The sequence below is a fragment of the Tenrec ecaudatus genome, chromosome 14 (assembly GCF_050624435.1).
Source record: "Tenrec ecaudatus isolate mTenEca1 chromosome 14, mTenEca1.hap1, whole genome shotgun sequence".
Lineage (NCBI taxonomy): Eukaryota > Metazoa > Chordata > Mammalia > Afrosoricida > Tenrecidae > Tenrec > Tenrec ecaudatus.
Genome location: NC_134543.1, coordinates 89,834,074 through 89,851,502, shown reverse-complemented (window position 1 = coordinate 89,851,502; position 17,429 = coordinate 89,834,074). Strand labels below are relative to the sequence as shown.

At 47.9% G+C, this 17,429-nt stretch overlaps 1 protein-coding gene across 1 annotated transcript in view; it reads left to right on the top strand.

The window, feature by feature from the left end:
- The window catches only part of RYR3 (ryanodine receptor 3), a 418,103-nt gene that overhangs the window by 283,878 nt on the left and 116,796 nt on the right, over window positions 1-17,429 (top strand). The window contains exons 44-48 of the mRNA XM_075532282.1: window positions 2,860-3,040; window positions 4,300-4,411; window positions 8,262-8,382; window positions 11,232-11,401; window positions 13,741-13,961. Coding sequence (XP_075388397.1) covers window positions 2,860-3,040; window positions 4,300-4,411; window positions 8,262-8,382; window positions 11,232-11,401; window positions 13,741-13,961 — 805 coding nt within the window. The remainder of the gene's footprint in view (window positions 1-2,859; window positions 3,041-4,299; window positions 4,412-8,261; window positions 8,383-11,231; window positions 11,402-13,740; window positions 13,962-17,429) is intronic.

Below are 17,429 nucleotides of genomic sequence, written 5' to 3'. Positions count from 1 at the left end.
CGGTCAGACTCACGTAGCTGCATGCTGAGAATTCAGAAAGGTGAAGCAGGGAGATCACAGGCCAGCGGGTACAGAGCTGCATGCATCCAAGGCCAATAGACATCTGGCAGGAGGCTGACAGCCCTCCACAGGCCTCCCACATAGGGCCACCTTTGAGGCCGACCCACAGTCTGGCAAACAGGAAGGCAACAGGGCACAAAAGAGTAGTTCACACCGACTCTCTTATGAAAAAGTCAATCCTGAGGCGGCATCATCAGGCTGGGATCCAACTGACAGGTTGGACTCCACCGCTCTACTTTCACACCAGTGCAAATCGACATAAACGCTAACCGCTACAAGCATAAACCCAAGAGCGTGCAAAGGAACTGGTGTCGGGCAGAGGAACTTTAAAATGGAAATCATATTCCAAACCCAGAGAGTGAGAAAAGCAGTCGGCTGAAGATGACACCTTTATGTCCTCACTCGTTGCCCCTGGGGTTAGAAGGACGGACTGCCTGCCTTCACAGGGGTAAAGTGAGGGTTACTTCCATTCCCACCCACCTTGGCCAGGAACATTGAAAGGAGGAGCAGAACGTGAAAAACTCTCTTGGAGGGCCTTTGAAGAAAGCGCTGTGAGCACTGTGCTGTTATTAAGCGTATTATTCATTTTAGAACTCGTACCAAACACCTTGTAAACCCTTGGGCAAAACAAGTTTGCCTCGAATCTCTCTCTGCCTTGAAAACGACCCTTCCAGGTCAATCCGCAGCTTCCCTGCCGTGGATTTGCTTGACAGCCAAGATTGCTGAGCTGCACGGGTAATTCAGAAGAGAATGTTCTCACACTTCCAGACACGCCCTCTTCTCCCTTTGGAAATTCTCTTCTTTGGATCTCTCTCTTATTTATATCAGCAGCTGCACTTCATTCATTCACTTCCTCTCCCAGAATGACCTTGGCATAACCCCTCCCACTTCATTCATTCACTTCCTCTCTCAGAATGACCTTGGCATAACCCTCCCCCAGATGTCTCCAGTTCAGTGGTCACGGGCCAGCCTCCCGGCTCAGTCGTGGGAGCCGGTGTCACCGCCTTAAACCCAAGATGTAGGATGTGGATAAACTGGACCAATTGCCCAAGGGGATTTCAATGGGAAACTGCATATAGAAGTCACGGTTGGTTTTTTCAATTTCAGGGGTGCATTGTAGCCCCATGTCCCTTCAGACATTTCGACTCTGGAAGCTGAAATAATGAGTGGAGTGCTTCCATAAGCTTGAACAGCAGAGTTTTCTTCCCCCCGGTTTTAGAGTTCTGGCTTCATTACTGGGCTTGGAAAATGACCACCGACAGAGCTGATGTATGCGCTACTTGATAAGTATTGCAACTGAAAGTAGTGGATTCTTAGGCGTTCTATCTGTGACTAAGAATATTTATTCCCAACATGTTGGTCCTCCTGGTGGTTGCCTCTCAGCATCCCTCCTATAATTAATCTCGTATCCAGCAGAAATGCTAGGTTCAACTAGTAGGAAAGTGTAGTAGAACTCAGCACTATCACTCGATAAGCAATATTCTACAAACTGCATAGTATCGTGTAGCCTCCTCCTCCTTGATTTTTCCCCCCTTAAGAATCTATGGGTTGTTTCGCCCATGCCATGATTGTGATTATCTTACCCCTGTAGCATCTCTTGAAGACTTTCTTCAGAAAATTGGCTTCTGCTTTACTACAAATTAATTCTTGGTATTATACATTACATGAAACTTGAAGAGTAACTTTATTACAAACATCTTAAATTCTTCCTAACGGATTGACCCATCAAGCCTGCTGACGAACCATTTAAATTCAGTTCAATGAAAACAAATATTTTTTGCTGAATCAAATTATGCCAGTCTAAAACTTACAGGGGTGTTGCTAATAATCTAGAGTTTCCCATTGAGCACGAACAGTTTTGCTGAAAGAGGGTGTTGGCAAGTGCGTCTAGACCCAGAAGACAGGGGGATCCAAGGTAGGCCCACCAAGACGGTGAGTCACTTCAGCCATGGGCAAGTCTGAGTGACTGTGGGATGAGCACAAGTTCATTTAGAGAATTTTGACAACCACCTCAGACAAATTAAGATTTAGTCAAAGATGAAGGAAATGTTTTGTTTTTGTTTTTAACAAGGAAGTAAGGCTGCTTTTGAATATAGCCCTTGAATCTGCGAAGTATTTGTTTTCTCTGCCCTGCTTAATCATCTCTTCAGGAAATGGTGCTCAGTCACTGTTGTCTAGGGTGCATGCACAGAAAGACCAGCCCCATGGAATTACCTCACCTATACCTTCCCACGGAACAATTTTGGTAATAACAAAGACAACTTGATAGTCCTGTAAATTCTTCATCTGGGTAGATGACTTCAAAAATGCCTGGAAGTCCAGCCAGGCAGACATTCAACTCTAAGGATTCCGCTCAAGGATGAAGGTGTTGCTTCCAGATGTTCACTTAGGCCCACCAGCTTGAGTTTCAGTTGTACCTTCTCCCAGGGTAGCAGTTCACCATGGAGTTAGTAAAGATGTCAAGTTCTTCAGTTCTCAAAGGCATTCATTTATGCAAGCATCCATAACCGATAGACTCAGTAGTATCAAGCTTGCCCTTTGAGGATTTGGAATGGAATAACCCCAGCCGTACAAAACCCTAAGCTGAGGACTAAGAGTTTGTTCTATGGTCGCCATTCTTACAACTTCCAATCAAGAGGTAATTTATCAACGTCTGTCTCTGTCTCGGTTAGTTTTGCCTCCTAACCTTCAGAGTAAGTGACAAACTCAACCAAGAACTGCTCTCCCCGCCCCGTCGAGTAAAGATGCCCTCCAGGGCTGGCCTTCCCACTGAGAAGGACTGGCGCGTCTTTCCCTTAGGTGAAAGTGTGGAAGAAAACGCTAGTGTCGTCGTGAAGCTGCTCATCAGACGCCCGGAGTGCTTCGGCCCAGCTCTGCGTGGGGAAGGAGGAAATGGTCTGCTGGCCGCCATGCAGGGTGCCATCAAGATCTCGGAGAACCCAGCCCTTGACCTCCCCTCCCAGGGATACAAGAGAGATGTGTAAGTGAATGGAATCCATACATCTTTGGTGAGCTTCCAAATAGTGTCAGCACCCTGATGGTTTAGGTGCTGTCAGAATGTCCCCTGATGGAAGTTATGACAAGCTCTTTATAGGCGTGCTTAGAACATGTAGCATCACTTTGCCGAGAGTGTTGTAAGCCCTTACTCTGCCTAGACCAAGCCAGAACTGGCAAACACCTTTGACCAACACAGCTCCTCCCTACAGCTTCACCCCACTGCACCCCTTGGTGTTACCATGCGAGGGAGTGAGGTGGAGGCTCGGGTCTGGACCAAGATGAAAGTCATTACCTTATCTCTAACCAGGTGTCTTCAGTGTCTTGAGCCTTGGTGCTTCATCCCATACTTCACCTTTAGAACCAGTAACATCCCCCACTTCCTCTTCTGAAGGTGTAGAGACTAACTAGAAAAGGGGGTTGGTTTTATTTTTAGGAAAGAGAGTTCTGAGGGACCAGCCCCAATCCCAACTATGTGGACACCTGCCCCTCCCTGCAGCAGAATTTATTTCAGAGGACAGGACAGAGAGAGAACATGAAAAATCAGTACGCACAGCATTATTGATCTGGTATTTAGAAGTCAAATATGTAAGTGGTGACTTGTCACATTTCCTTGTGACTTCTCCCTTCTTCCTCTCTGTGACCATTACCCATTCTTTAATCACAGCCTCTACGTTGGACTATAGAATCTAGAAAATGGGTGTAACCCAGTAGCAGTAACCCTCCAATGGGCTGGCTTTTTTCTTTGTCATCAGTTCTTGGTAGGTAAACCGGAAAGAACCCAAAATATAAGCTATCTCAACCTTCTCATCAAACGTAATAAAAAAGTGATCATGGTCACATAGCTTGTTAGCAACAGAACCAAGACATAGACTTAGTGCCCTAACATCTGGGCTGACGTGATTCCCATGTAAGTACTCACGGAGGAGAATGGAATGAGTGGTCAGTAGGAACTTTGGGGATTACGTGTAACTCTATTAAGCTGCGTGATCTGCATGGTCAACTCATCTACTTGACCTCATGCCTTAAAGTTCAGAGGACCCTAGAACTGCCAGGGGCAGATGTCTGAGTCCTTTGTGCTTAATGGACAAATGTAACTCTTTGACTTCTGGAGGGAGGGAGGGAGGCATCCATCATGAACAGAAAGCAATTCCATATGAAGTAGCTTGTGTCTAATAACAAGGACGAGAGTATTTGACCCGTGGCCTGGCTTCTTCACGTCCCCCTGTGTTGATTCTCTCTCAGCAGCATGGAGGACAATGAAGAGGAAGAAGAGATCGTGCACATGGGCAATGCAATTATGTCATTTTATTCAGCTCTTATAGATCTGCTGGGTCGCTGTGCTCCCGAAATGCATGTAAGTGATTTAGACTTCCCAGAAAACAACATTGAGAGACGTGAGCCAAGGATACCGTAGATTTCCTGAACATAATCTCTCTGTCTTTGACATTTCCTAGCATGCCTTTCTCATAGGTCATTTTAGCTAACATTACAAGGTGTTGGTTTTTTTCAAGCAGTGAGTCCTGGATGGACCTGTGTGCTGTTTGCTTTGTCTGTGGCAACCACACTAGGTAGGCATGTTCCCGACACATAACATTTCAAAAGCCTCACTGAAGCCTGTTTGCATATGTTGCTATTTGGTCCTTCAAGCCAACTTGATTCAGGCAGCTCCACAGTGAGAGCCTTTTCTTCAGTTTTTTTCCCCCATATTGATGGTGCCTGTGCACTGTTTACTGTTGTTGGTGTGTCCCGTGGAGTCGATTCTTAGCCATCCTATAGGGCAGCATAGGATTTCCCCGTAGGGTTTCCTAGGCTGAAATCTTGATGACAGAAGATCTCCGGCTCTCTTCTTCAACGGGGTGGCTACGGTTTCAAACCATGGACCTTCCTGTTAGAGGTTGAGCACTTAACTGCTGCCCAAGTAGGGTTCCTTGATCATGATATTAGGCTTCAGGAAAGAATTCTCTTCTCATAGATCATGTATGACTATTTCCCAGAGGCAGAGCTTTGTAGACATCCTGAAAGGATTCTTTTATTTTTAGATTTATAAGCATCAAAGATTTAAACTCAAAAGCTGTGCTTTTTTTTCCCCTTCCCATCTTCTGCTCTTTAGGGAGCTGATAGAAGTTGACTTATTTCACATATAACCTCATTAAGCCAGCAGGCTTGTGAGGATGACTGTGTCCACAGGGACCCTATAGTCAAACTCTGTAAGACCTGGAGTATGAAGATCAGTCTTATGCAGGAGACCAACCAGAACACAGGTGTGTGCCCAAGCTCTGCTAAACAAGCCATGTGTATCACAGTAGTCTTAGCTTCCAATGCATCTCAACTTCTTGAGAGGAAAGCAAGTTGCTCTATGTACCTCATTCCTGGGTCTGGAGCCCATGGGTGTGAGATAATGTGTATTCTTTGAAATAAGAGGCAAAATGTATTCTTTCACATTAGAAGCACAAAGGAGAGAGGTGTTTGGGGGATTGTTTTGTTTTGTTTTTTAACCATAAAGAAATTGCCAGAGTTCTCTAATTTGGAGTGGACGTTTCCTTATTTTAATCTAATAATAGATACTGTTTACTCTAACAGCTAAGATGATCTATAGACCATGTCACTCATTATCTCACTAGGAGCCCTGGTGGTGCAGCCTGGTCAATGTTGGACTGCTAGCCACAAGGCCAGCAGTTCAAAGTCACCAGCCGATCCGAGGAAGAAAGAGGAGGCGATCTGCTTCTGTAAAGACTTACAGCCTCAGAAACCCCAGCTAGGGTCGCTGTGGGTCAGGATCATGTAGTGGCAGGGCTTGTGGTTTGTGTTGTTCTGCTTTGAATGGGCTCACCCATTCACGTTGTCTAGTCCAAGCTCCAGTCTAGACAGTCCTTTGATCTGCAATAGTTCTTCTGTCTGTCTTGACTTCCCTCACCTGGGTACCTTTAACAAGCACTACCCCCATTAATTTTGGATATTTTTGAGAGACTTTATTATTTTACTGGCAGCTGTTCTGGTTTAATCCAACTCTGGAAATCCAACCTTCCTTGGAGAAATGCCTGTTCAGATCCTTTGCACTCTGTAATTGGTTGTGTCTTCGTTACTGAGCTGTGAATGTTCTTTATACCTTCGGAATTCAAGTCTCTCACCAGACTGATGATGTGCCAGTGTTTTCCCCGTTCTCTGGGTTGTCGCTTCCCTTTCTTGAGAGGGTCCTTTGAGCACAAAGTTTATTATTTTGATGAAGTCAAATTGATCTATTGTTCTCTCTTGCTGCTTATTCTTCTAATATCTATGACTCCTTTACCCACTACAAGGTCATGAAATTTTACTCATGTTTTCCTCTACTTAAAATTCCCAAGTTGGGGCTCTTACATTTAAGACACTGGTTCATTTTGAGGAACTTTTTGTCTGTGGTGTGAAAGTAAGGCCCTCGCTTCTTTCTTTCTCATGTGGAGTTCTAATTGTCACCCACATTAAATGTTGGGAAGATTCTTCTATCCCTGTTGGATGGTCTTGGTAACCTGGTGCCAAATATTGATCAACTACAAATGTGTCGGGTCTTTCTGGGAGTGCAATTCTGTTTCATTTAGCTACATGTCTGTTCCTGCACTCGTGCCAGAGTCCGGGTTACAGTTGTGTAAGTCTTGCTACTTTATTCTTTTCAAAATTGCTTTGGCGATTCTAGGTGCCGTGACATTCCAGATGAATTTGTCAGGGTCAGCTTGTCCATTGCTGCGAAGACTGGGGATTGCATTGAATCCGCCGTTGAGTTTGGAAAAGCATTGTCATTTTAACAATATTAGGTCATTCCACTAATGGCAATTCTCAAACCAGCTGAGTGACTTGCTCCTTGGGAGCTCTGGTGTCTCTCTCAGTGTGCCCATCACACTCAGATTATTCTAAATTATCTCCTGAAGGCACGTGTCATGCACCTTGTCCAACCTTAACGGTGATATCAGTGAGATTGTGTATTTGATCACTTACCAAGTTAATATTGGTTTGCTTATTTTTTGTGGTGATAATAAACGTCCCATTCAAAGGAGGGGCTTTCAGGCTTTTTTTCTGGCCAAAACATGTAATAAGCAGCATAACCTATTTTATTCATGCTAAAAAAGCTAAACTTATGCTTACTGCAGGTAATGCATTCTAATATCCTTTATTGTGTATTCATTTTTTGATGGTTTTTAATGCTGACCATTACTCATTAGTGCATTGTACAGCCCATTCATGAATCTGGGGGAGCCCTGGTGGCAGAGTATAATACACGCTGGGCTGCTGACTACAAGGTTAGTAGTTCAAACCCACCAGCCACTCTGGAAGGTGGGGTGAATGAAAGAAGAGACTTTCTACTCCCATAAAGGCTCACAGCCTTAGAACTCCATAGGGGCACCATCCTATAGGGTAGCCATGAGTTGGACCTGATTTGAGGGTACTGAGAAATGAGTATGACCTATAGTTTGGGAAACACCACATCAAAGCCTCTCCCCTTCTCTGTTGCCACTATCTCCTTGCCTTGCTGAATGCACCGTCTGGCCTGTGTGGTAAATGTACTCCCAGGTGGTAGGATAAACTATTTTGATGAAGGATGGCCCAAAGAGCCCTACCTCCCCATGCCTGCACCTTTGCAGCAGGTAGATGAGCCTTGTCCGGGAGCCAGGGAAAACCCAGGAGGCTCCACCACCTGGAGGCCACACCTGGAGATGGAGATGCGCTTGAAAGTGCGCCTTGCTGGGTCTCTGGCCTGGCCTCCCCAGGGTAACGCCACCTACAGGCTCAAGTTCTCTCAGCATGGGCTTCACCTCCTTCTCCCCCTCCCACGCCCACCATGAATCACACGCCTCGGAAGTTAAAACTCATCGGCCATTTCTTGAGTCTGGAGTCAGAAACAGTAGCAACATTGTCAGCACGTCTATCTGAGATCTCTGAGACCTGTGTGTGTGGCCTGCCCCCAAAGCCCCCAACAGGCTGCCTGTCGCCCGCTAAAATGGAATCGCAGCACTATCTGCTCACTCTTAAGTATAGCAAAGGAGTTGAGTGTTTCTCTCAGGAGCACTCCTCGTCAACCAAGGGAAAGCTGCTCTCCCTTCCTATGGCAATGAGCAATGAGGGCCTCGGGGAAAGGTGAGCCCCTCCCTCGAAGAGAACCACTTGGGAAGCGAGAGGTGGGCAGGGATGTGGGAACCTGTATTTGTCTCACCTGATTCTCTAATCCTTGATTACAGCTCATCCAGACAGGAAAAGGGGAAGCCATCCGAATCAGGTCGATCCTACGCTCCCTGGTCCCCACTGAAGACTTGGTGGGGATCATTAGCATCCCCCTGAAGCTGCCTTCCCTGAACAGAGGTAAGAGAGCAGCCCCAGGTGCACCCTCCAACATAGTGTTGGAGCCTTGATTTGCAGTCCAATGTACCCAAGGGGAAATGTCGCGCTCATTCTCTGGTCAGAGATGTCTTCTGTCCTCCCAGCTCCAGGCAGCTGCTCTCTTCTCTGGACCCGGATGTGGAGCCTGATGTACCCTGTGTGCCATGGGTGCGGGCAGCCCAGTTACTACGTCTCCCAGCGCACTTCACTCCTCCGTAAGGAGGCTGATAGGATGGGATTAGTAAAGCGTTCTCATAAGGCCTTCCCTGGCTTCCGAGTCCCCAAGAACATGTAGCTGGTTGGGGCAGCAGGTGATGGGGCCTCTCGCAGGCATCCATTCTGCCTCTGGTGGGCAGGAACCGCTGCACAGGACAACGGACATCCAGCAGTGATGGCGTGGCAAAATGTTCCGCTCACCAGGCTTCCCGTGTCTTGAAGGCGCGTCGCCTGCTGTCTAGGCAGAGCAGTCGTCGGAGGGCGTGCGGGGTTCTGATTGCCGCTGGCCTTGCATGGACCATTTTCATAGGCGATCTTCATAGATGTCCCTATTCATAGAGAGGTCGGAGTGCAGGAACTTGGGGAAATGCAGTGGACCACATCACCTATTTTATCATTCTGTTACGATGCACGTAACTGTTAGACAGACTCCGAGGGGACTTAAAGAAAACAAATGTTCCCAGCCTTTTTCAACAGAGAGCGCTTGCTAACATCCCGCAGAAAGAAGGCTCTTCTGAGTGCCTGCGATTAACCCAGCGTCCAGACTCGGAGCTGGCTCCCCCTGGTGCTCACGAGAGGAGTCACAGGCAACGTCCTCCCTCCTGCTGCTGGCAGCACCAGGCCCTGACTGCTGGGCCAGGGAGGTTTTGCCCTGGTACCACTTGCTCTCTGCGGCTCTCTCTTGGGGTAACTAGGAGTTGCAAGGCTTTCAAACGCAATATGTGGATCTGCTCCGACTGGTGACCGTTTATTTTAAGGCCTCTCTTTTACGAGTTTGAGGACCCCTGGTAGTTACACCCTGGCAGCGACCTGCCAGGTCAGCGGTTCTAACCATCAGTCCAGTCTTCAGGAGAGAGAGGGGGCTTTGTGTAAAGAGTCCGTTTCGAACACACAGGGGCAGTTCTGCCCTGTCCTCTAGTGTTGCTATGAGCTGACGTCCACTCGATGGCCGTGAGTTTGGTTCAGGGGGTGATTTAGTAGTTTTTGATGTCTAACAAAATTGGAGGGTCGAGGAGGAAGCAGGGGAGGAGAGGGAGGAGGAGAAAGATGAGCCCCCAGAAAGAAGGGGACCGTACTTTCGTCCTTTTGATGTCCTCATGAAATCCTGTCTTTTTCTTCAACCCTAACTGTATTTCTTTTCTTTTTTATCTTCAGTTGGTACAATTCCCCAATTTTATTTACTCATATTTTATGTAATACCTCAAAGTAAGCCCCCTGGTATCAAATGGATTCTGAGCCATCCAGAGCCCTATAGAACAGAGTAGAACTGCACAATGGAATTTCTTTTTTCACTTAAAAATGTTGTATCGTGAAAAATATGTAACACTGCGTATGCCAACTTCACATTTTCCACAGGTACATTTAAGGCACATCAGTCACACCCATCATGCTGAGTAGCCATCACCAGTATCCACTGCCAAATTCCCCATGACCATACGCAGAAACCCACTGCCCCCAAGCCAGTGGTTCTCAAGCTTCCTCATGCCGCGACCCTTGCATGCAGTACCTCATGTTGTGGTGACCCCCCAACCATAAAATTATTTCCGTTGCTACTTCAGCACTCTCATTTTGCTACTGTTAGGAATCTCTGTGAAAGGGTCATTTGACCCCCAAAGGGGTCGTGGCTCACAGGTTGAAAACCACTGCCCTAAGCAGTGACAGTCCCTGCCCTTGTCCTGCTGCCCCTGATAACTGGGAATACATTTGGTCTCTACAAAAACACATAAAGTCAGTAACAACTTCTTAAAATATTTCATGAAAATTTCTTTTATCCATGATGTTCCCCACGCTTCTTTGGAACCTCCAGGTTACCCATTCTTGGGTGATTGCCTTTAACTGTTCTCTAACATTATCATTTTCATATTCAGAGGACACTTCCTCCGTTACTGTGTTCTCAGTGTTGTTAACACGCCGCACCGCCCCCTCCCTTTCTTGTCATCCTGCGAGAAAGCAGTCATGTCAGTCCCGCTTCTGGCCTTTGGCTTTCTCTGTGGCCCGTTTCCAGCTCCTGCTAGGACATCGCTGAGCATGGTGTGAGAAACAGCATGTACGTGGCATGCCAATAGTTTGCCTTTCTGGCATATAGTAGGTATTAATAACCTTGGCTATACATTATGGTTTATGGAGTCCCGGTGGTGTTGTGTTTACACGTTGGGCTGCGATCTGCTTGGTTGACAGTTCAAATCCATGAGCAGCTGCATGGGAGAAAGATGGGCCTTTCTACTCCTGTCAATAGTTACAGTCTCAGAAACCCATAGGGGGTTGCTGTGAGTCAGCACTGACTCGATGGCAGTGAGCCTAGTTTTTTGTACAATAGTGATAAAATAATTAGAAAGCAATGAGTTTTACACATTTATGATGGTTTTTAATATGGTTTAATTACAAATTTTAATTTTAATTGAGGGCATGTTTCACAGTTATTTCACTAAATGCTGAAAATGTGACAATTTGGCCCTTCCATGCTTCTACCAATAAGCTGGGGCCAGCACACCGCTGTGTTGTCCCCACGTGTCCCTGCAGGTATTGGGAGAACAAACCTCGACAGGCAAACACTGTGTTGCCTTCTGAGGCCACGGAGATGGAAAGGGGGACGCGGCGTCTTCTCTGTCTTTCAGATGGGTCGGTCAGCGAGCCGGACATGGCGGCCAACTTCTGCCCGGACCACAAGGCCCCCATGGTGCTCTTCTTGGACCGAGTCTACAGCATTAAGGACCAGACTTTCCTGCTCCACTTGCTGGAGGTCGGATTTTTACCCGACCTGAGAGCCTCCGCCTCTCTAGACACTGTAAGTTACTGAAATAAGGGAAAGTGCTGTCCTCGTCGTTGAAAAGGGAATAGCGTGATTGGATTTCGAGGCGATTCTGCTAGGACGCTCCTGGGGTCCCTGTGATTTGGAACCAGCAGCCATGGCTGACTGTCTACTTGCTGATCATATACTTGTGGGTGGGATCGTACGGTGAGGACACGGTGCCGCCAAGAAATGGAGCACCTCCCCTTGTCAGACTCTGGCGTAGATGGATGGGGCCTCACATAGTGATCCCAGCTCCCTCTATGCAATTTCTCATCCACCGCCTTCGGGGCTCGAGCCTTCTTGTTGCGTGGCGGTGTCCTGGGCTTTGTGGCATCTACCAGTGATCCTCCACCTCGCCCTGCCTCCTTTGTGGGCAGCAACGACAACGATGGCCAAGGGAGAGAGTGGGGTGGTGGAAACCACCCTTGGGGGGGGGACCCACTGCTCATGGACAAGGCTGCCCGGCAGCATCCCAGGCCACTCTCACTCCTTACGTTTCAGGAAGGGGTAGGTCTTATGGCAGAAGCGTGGCAAAGCTCGCTCCTCGAGAAGCCAAGGGTAAATGGAAGTTTGAACGGTGAGGACGAGTAGAGTAACCCAATAGGAAGAGGCATCAAGTGATGAGGTCATAGAAGGCAGAGAGCATAGGTACCAGATTTACAAGTCAGGAGCAAGCAGCAAGACAGCGTCCCGGGAGTCCATGTCCAAGGAGAAACGACCCACCAGACCAGCTTACGTCCGACAACAGCTTGTTATCTTGAGGATTTGGGTTTTTTTTTTAAGTTGGAGGCAGATCTTCTTGGTCCGTTAAAAGATTTCTCAAAAGCTCCCCCTGGTGTCCAACAGAAGTAAAAAATCTAAACCCGTGATGGGCAGTCAGCGGGCCCATGTTTAACTAGGATCGATCATATAGAAACCGGTGCCCAGCATGGAAATCGATGAGCCCCGGCCTCCGTGGCATGCCCTTCCAGTGGCCAGTGGGGGGGACAGGGGGGGATGGTATTTTTAAGAAAGGGGAGGGGCCTGGGATGCTTTTGTGTCACTACAACAATGCTCCTGTAGCTGCTTTTGTTTTAAGTTTTTCTATATATTTTTCCCTGTACACTCCTTTATGTTAAAAAATTAAGTTTTCACTTGTGAAACCCCAGGAGTTCCTGATCAAAGCATTTCTTTTTTCTTTTTATTTCTCTCCTTTTTTTTTTTTTGGACAGACCAAAGAAACGGCAAATGCTATTTTAGCATCTGGTGTTGAAATCACCTGCTTTGTCCAAGTACCATCTACCAAAAAAAAAAGTTCTCTTCTGATACCTCTGCAAAGTGTCCCTTGTGCGGCTCTGAAATCAAAGCCTTGTCCTTTCTCATTTCAACAAAGCTCTGTTAAAGTGACAAATGGGCAGGATTAGCTCTGTCTTCCAGCCGGATGCCTGGAGTTCTAGAAGCCACCCTTGAGGGCCTCGGTGGGAGGGCCGAGACGTGTGTAGACTTCAAAGACAACAGTGTGGCAAATCTTAAGTGTAGAAAGCGTGTGGCCAGAGCGGGGCTGTGCTCATCGCGGGGAGGGGGCGATGGTGCATTTAATCCCGCGGGTCTCGGGGCTTCCCTTGAGGTTGCCCCGCTTTCGAAGTTAGTTGTCCAACACGTCTGGGTGGCATTGGGTATTGCTGAATTGGGTCTCTGCTGAACTCGGCCTGTCTCGATGGACACAACAGAACATTGTAAATAAGAAAATGGCATGAACGCCTGAGAGAGGGCTGTAGGCTTCTCTGCCGCTGACCCCTGTTCAGGGCCGGCCTTGGTTCTTCTCAGTGATGCCATGAACCAGATGGTGGGTTGTTCAGAGTGGGTTGAGCACCCCTTTCTCACTGTATCAAGCTGCCCCCACCCAGCGAGTCTGAGAGGTCGTTTGACCTGTCACATCACAGGAGGACAGCGTACCCCCTTGGGTAAAGAAAGGAGCCCTCCCGAGAGTCCTTGCAGATGGTGCCGCCTGGTAGGTGGGCTTGGAAAACATCAGGGATGCTGTGTGTGTGTGGTTCATGAGATGGCCACGGGGGTGTTTTCGTAAAGATTCGGGATTCTCTAAAGGAAACGAACTGTTGTAGGCTCAGTGAGGATGCATTAGGACCAGTCAGCCACCCTTCATTTTCCTTCTGGGAGTGGGGGGGTTGGTTGGGACATGATGATTTTTTTTTCCAAGAAAAAGAGAAATTGGTCTGCTTGTACCGTATAAGCTTGTCTCTGATGCTCTGATTGTACACTGCCTGCCCTGCCTCAAAGGAGCTGGAGAAGTATTCCCAAGGAGAATAACCAGTGTCCCAACCACCCTGCCCTAGGTTTCCCTGAGCACCACGGAGGCGGCACTTGCCTTGAATCGGTATATCTGCTCGGCGGTACTCCCGCTCCTCACCAGATGTGCCCCTCTGTTCTCTGGGACCGAACACTGCACCTCTTTGATTGATTCTACTCTGCAAACAATATACAGGCTTTCCAAGGGACGCTCCCTCACCAAAGCACAGAGGGACACCATCGAAGAATGTTTGCTCGCCATTTGCAAGTAAGTCCTCCTTCTCATGTTTTCTGGGTCTGCATCTCACCGGGTCACCTAAAGACGGATGGATCCTGTCTGAGGAAGCTTCCCAGTCCTTTCTGCCCACCAGTCCTCCACTCAGCCTGCCCCTCAGTTGTGTTGAGTCACTCATCTCTCACTGCTGGGATGGAGGAGGATGGTCACCGGTCTAGGCTGCTATTAGCCACGAGGTTTGGCAAGTCAGGAGTTCAGATCATCGTTCAAGCCTCAAGTGTTCTTACTATAAACTGCTATTTTAGTTCATGAGAGAAAAGAGAGTCAGGAACTGATGGTTTCTTCCCACCCCTACCCACCAAATAAAGGGTCTCTTCACTTAGAGATGAGATACTAAGAGCATTAACTAAAGCATCTCGCCCCCAGCCTTCCCAAGGAAAGGAAGAGTCCTGGCCACAGTGGAGAGTAAGGACAATTATTTCTTGACTGTGGGTAGGGAACCGAGCCTACTGGATAAGGGGTAAGCTCAGCCCAAAGACATGAGGTCAAGTCTGGCAGGATCAAAGGAAGGCTGGCCTGTCAGTAGCTGGCCTGGGCAGCCAAGGGCAAGACCGTGGTCTGTCTTAGCTGGGTGGTTTCCCACCTCGGTTGCATATTTGAATCTTCAGAGGTACGAAAATACTCCAGTGCCTAGGCTGGACCCGACACCCAAAGACTCAGTCTTCAGGGGTAAGACCCAGACCTCCGGGGTCTTGTGCAGCTCCCCAGGTGATCCCAGTGTGCAGCTAAGATAGAGAAGCCCTGCTTTAAACTGCCCTAGAGGCAGGAGGAGGCACTCCTTAGGGCCCAGCTGGCTTTGACCTCATTCTTGTTGACTGAGTCAGGAAATCTGGTGGTGTCGTTGTTACACGTTGGGCTGCTAACCTCGAGGTGAGAAGATCAAAACCACCAGCTGCTCTGCAGGAGAAAGACAAGGCTTTCTACATCTGTCTAGAGTTCCAGGTTTGGAAGCCCCCAGGTTCCGTTCTAGCCTGCCCTGTGGGGTGGCTGTGAGTCAGAATTAGTGACCGTGAATTGGAGTGAGCTGGTTTCCTTAGCCCTCAAGAGATGTGGATGCTCTCAGACTGTAGCTTCTGGGGGTGAGGGGGGTGGTCCCTATGGCCTTTTCCACCACATCCACACTGTAATACATGCTTTTATTAAAATTAACTTCTAGTTATGTCTTTCTATGCAAGGCCGATCGCCTTCACCAACTTTAGGAGACAGGTCGTATCCAAAGAAGGAAAAGTCTCCTTGTCAACCATGCCTGAGGTCAGCAGCTCAGAGTCAGGGTGGGAGAGGTTTCTAGGCTCTGCGCTAAAGGGAATGTTCTCCCTGAGATGTCCTACCAGAATCTAATCTGACCCCCCGACATTATAGGCAGTCCCCAGGTGAGGAACTGACAGACCCCGCCTCCTTGCCCCTTGTTGCTGCGGCTCTCGGCCACCCTGCATCACTTCTACCTCATAGGGGCCCCAACGTACAACCAACCAAAACACTGCCTCGTCTCAGGGCACCCTCGCCGTGGTTGCAGCCACCGGCACTGGTGCTCACTGGCCCTCTATCAAGCACGCTGACCACCTCCAGCTCTGGGCCCTCTGGCAGCAGTCCAAAGTCCACGAGACGAGTCTCGCCAACCCCGGCTTCTAAGGAGCCTGCACTGTACGTCTGTGCCTTCACTTTGAAAGGATTGAACGGACCCCTCTGAACCTTCTTCATCACAACCGTCTTCCTCCGTTACGTGTGCGGCGCTTAAATCGTAGGAGAGGCTGCGAGCCATTTCTTGCATTAGAGTCGGCTGAATGAGAACCACATGCACTTGTTACAGATACTGACACAGGAGCCGATCTGGCTCATATCCCAGGGATGCCTATGCTTCCACTGCAAGGTTATCAGGATGGGCCGTGGAGAATGAAGCTAGCTAGGATGTCTTCTGTCTTGGAAGGGAAGTAGGGCTTGGTAAACACCTAGCTTCTCATCTGCTAGGATGCATGGGGCCCCTAAGTTTCCCTCGCAGCCAGTTGGGAAGGAAGGCTAATAGCCCCATCATGCATTTTCAGGGGTGTCCACTTTGCTTCTCGGTGATAACAAAGGGGAAAACACAATGTGCACAAGAAGAAATCCTTTTTTTAATCAAAATCGATTCTGTAATTGGCTAGTCAATATCAATACCATCTTCAGGCTTTGGGCTGCCTTTTGCTAGAGCTGAACTCAGAATGAATCTCAGGAATTGATTCCATCAAGGAGTCCCGTCAAGCAAGAAAGTCATTTCCTAGGAAGAAAACCACGTGGGGGAGCCTGGTCTTAGCTGCAAAGATGCTTTTAAAAATCAGACCATGGGAAATTTGAATTTAACACCAAGCCAAAATATAGTTTACAGCCCTATCACTATAATTTTTGGTAATATCATATTGCTATAATATTAATATTATAATTACTATAGTCCTACTAGTCTTCCTCTTTTTTTAAGATCATTTTATTGGGGGCTCTTACAGCTCTTATAACCATCCATACATTGGCTGTATCAAGCGCATTTGTACATAAGTTACCATCATCATTTTCAAAACATTTTCTTTCTGCTTGTGCCGCTGGCATCAGTTCCTCTTTTTTCCCTCCTTCCCTCACCCTCCCACATTCACAACCTCTTGATAAATTATAAATTATTCTTGTTTTCATATCTTACACCGACCACTGTCTCCCTTCACCCATGTCTCTGTTGTTTGTCCTCCTCGGGGGTGGGGGTGGGGTAGCCCTACCAGTCTGCTTGGGAACATAAGCTCTAGTTAAAGTACACAAACTGATTCTTACGTGTGTGTGTGTGTGTGTGTGTGTGTGGTTATTGTTTTGTTTGGGTTTTGATAACCTAGAAATCCACACAGTTAAAGGCTCATTTTACTCCTTTGTTTCATTCGCCTCAGTCTTAGGCGATAGGACCAAGCAGCTGACCCCAGTGTGAAGACTGAAAAGCTAGGTACTTGCTGTGTGTTCTGACCAACATTTCCCCTCTCAGCACTTTATCACCAGGAGGGCGGGACGGGGACAAAAAGCTATAAAACAGGCAAGTTTGGTTTTTTTCCTCCATTCAAGCACATCATCCTGATGGCTAGCCCGAAGCTTTCCCCCTGCAAGCCACCACGGAGCCGCATGGTTATTCGTTCTGCCTCTGTGGCTCTGTGGAAGTAGCTCAGGAGACCTGGCTTCAAAGTGTGGGTCCACTCTTCAGTGCAGAGAGCCCAGAAGGTCCACAGATTTTTGTTGTTGTTTTGTCGACTGAAAAAAAATTCAATGCAGTTTAGATTGCCTCTCTCTGTCTCAACATACCCTTAAAACCGAGACTCTCAATCCAAAGAAACAATGCTGTTAGAATTCCATGGACCATAAGTCAGAGGGTCCAGATGTTCCCAACACGTCACACCAGCAGGTAGCCTTAGATTACACCCGACTGTTCATGGGGCTGGTCGG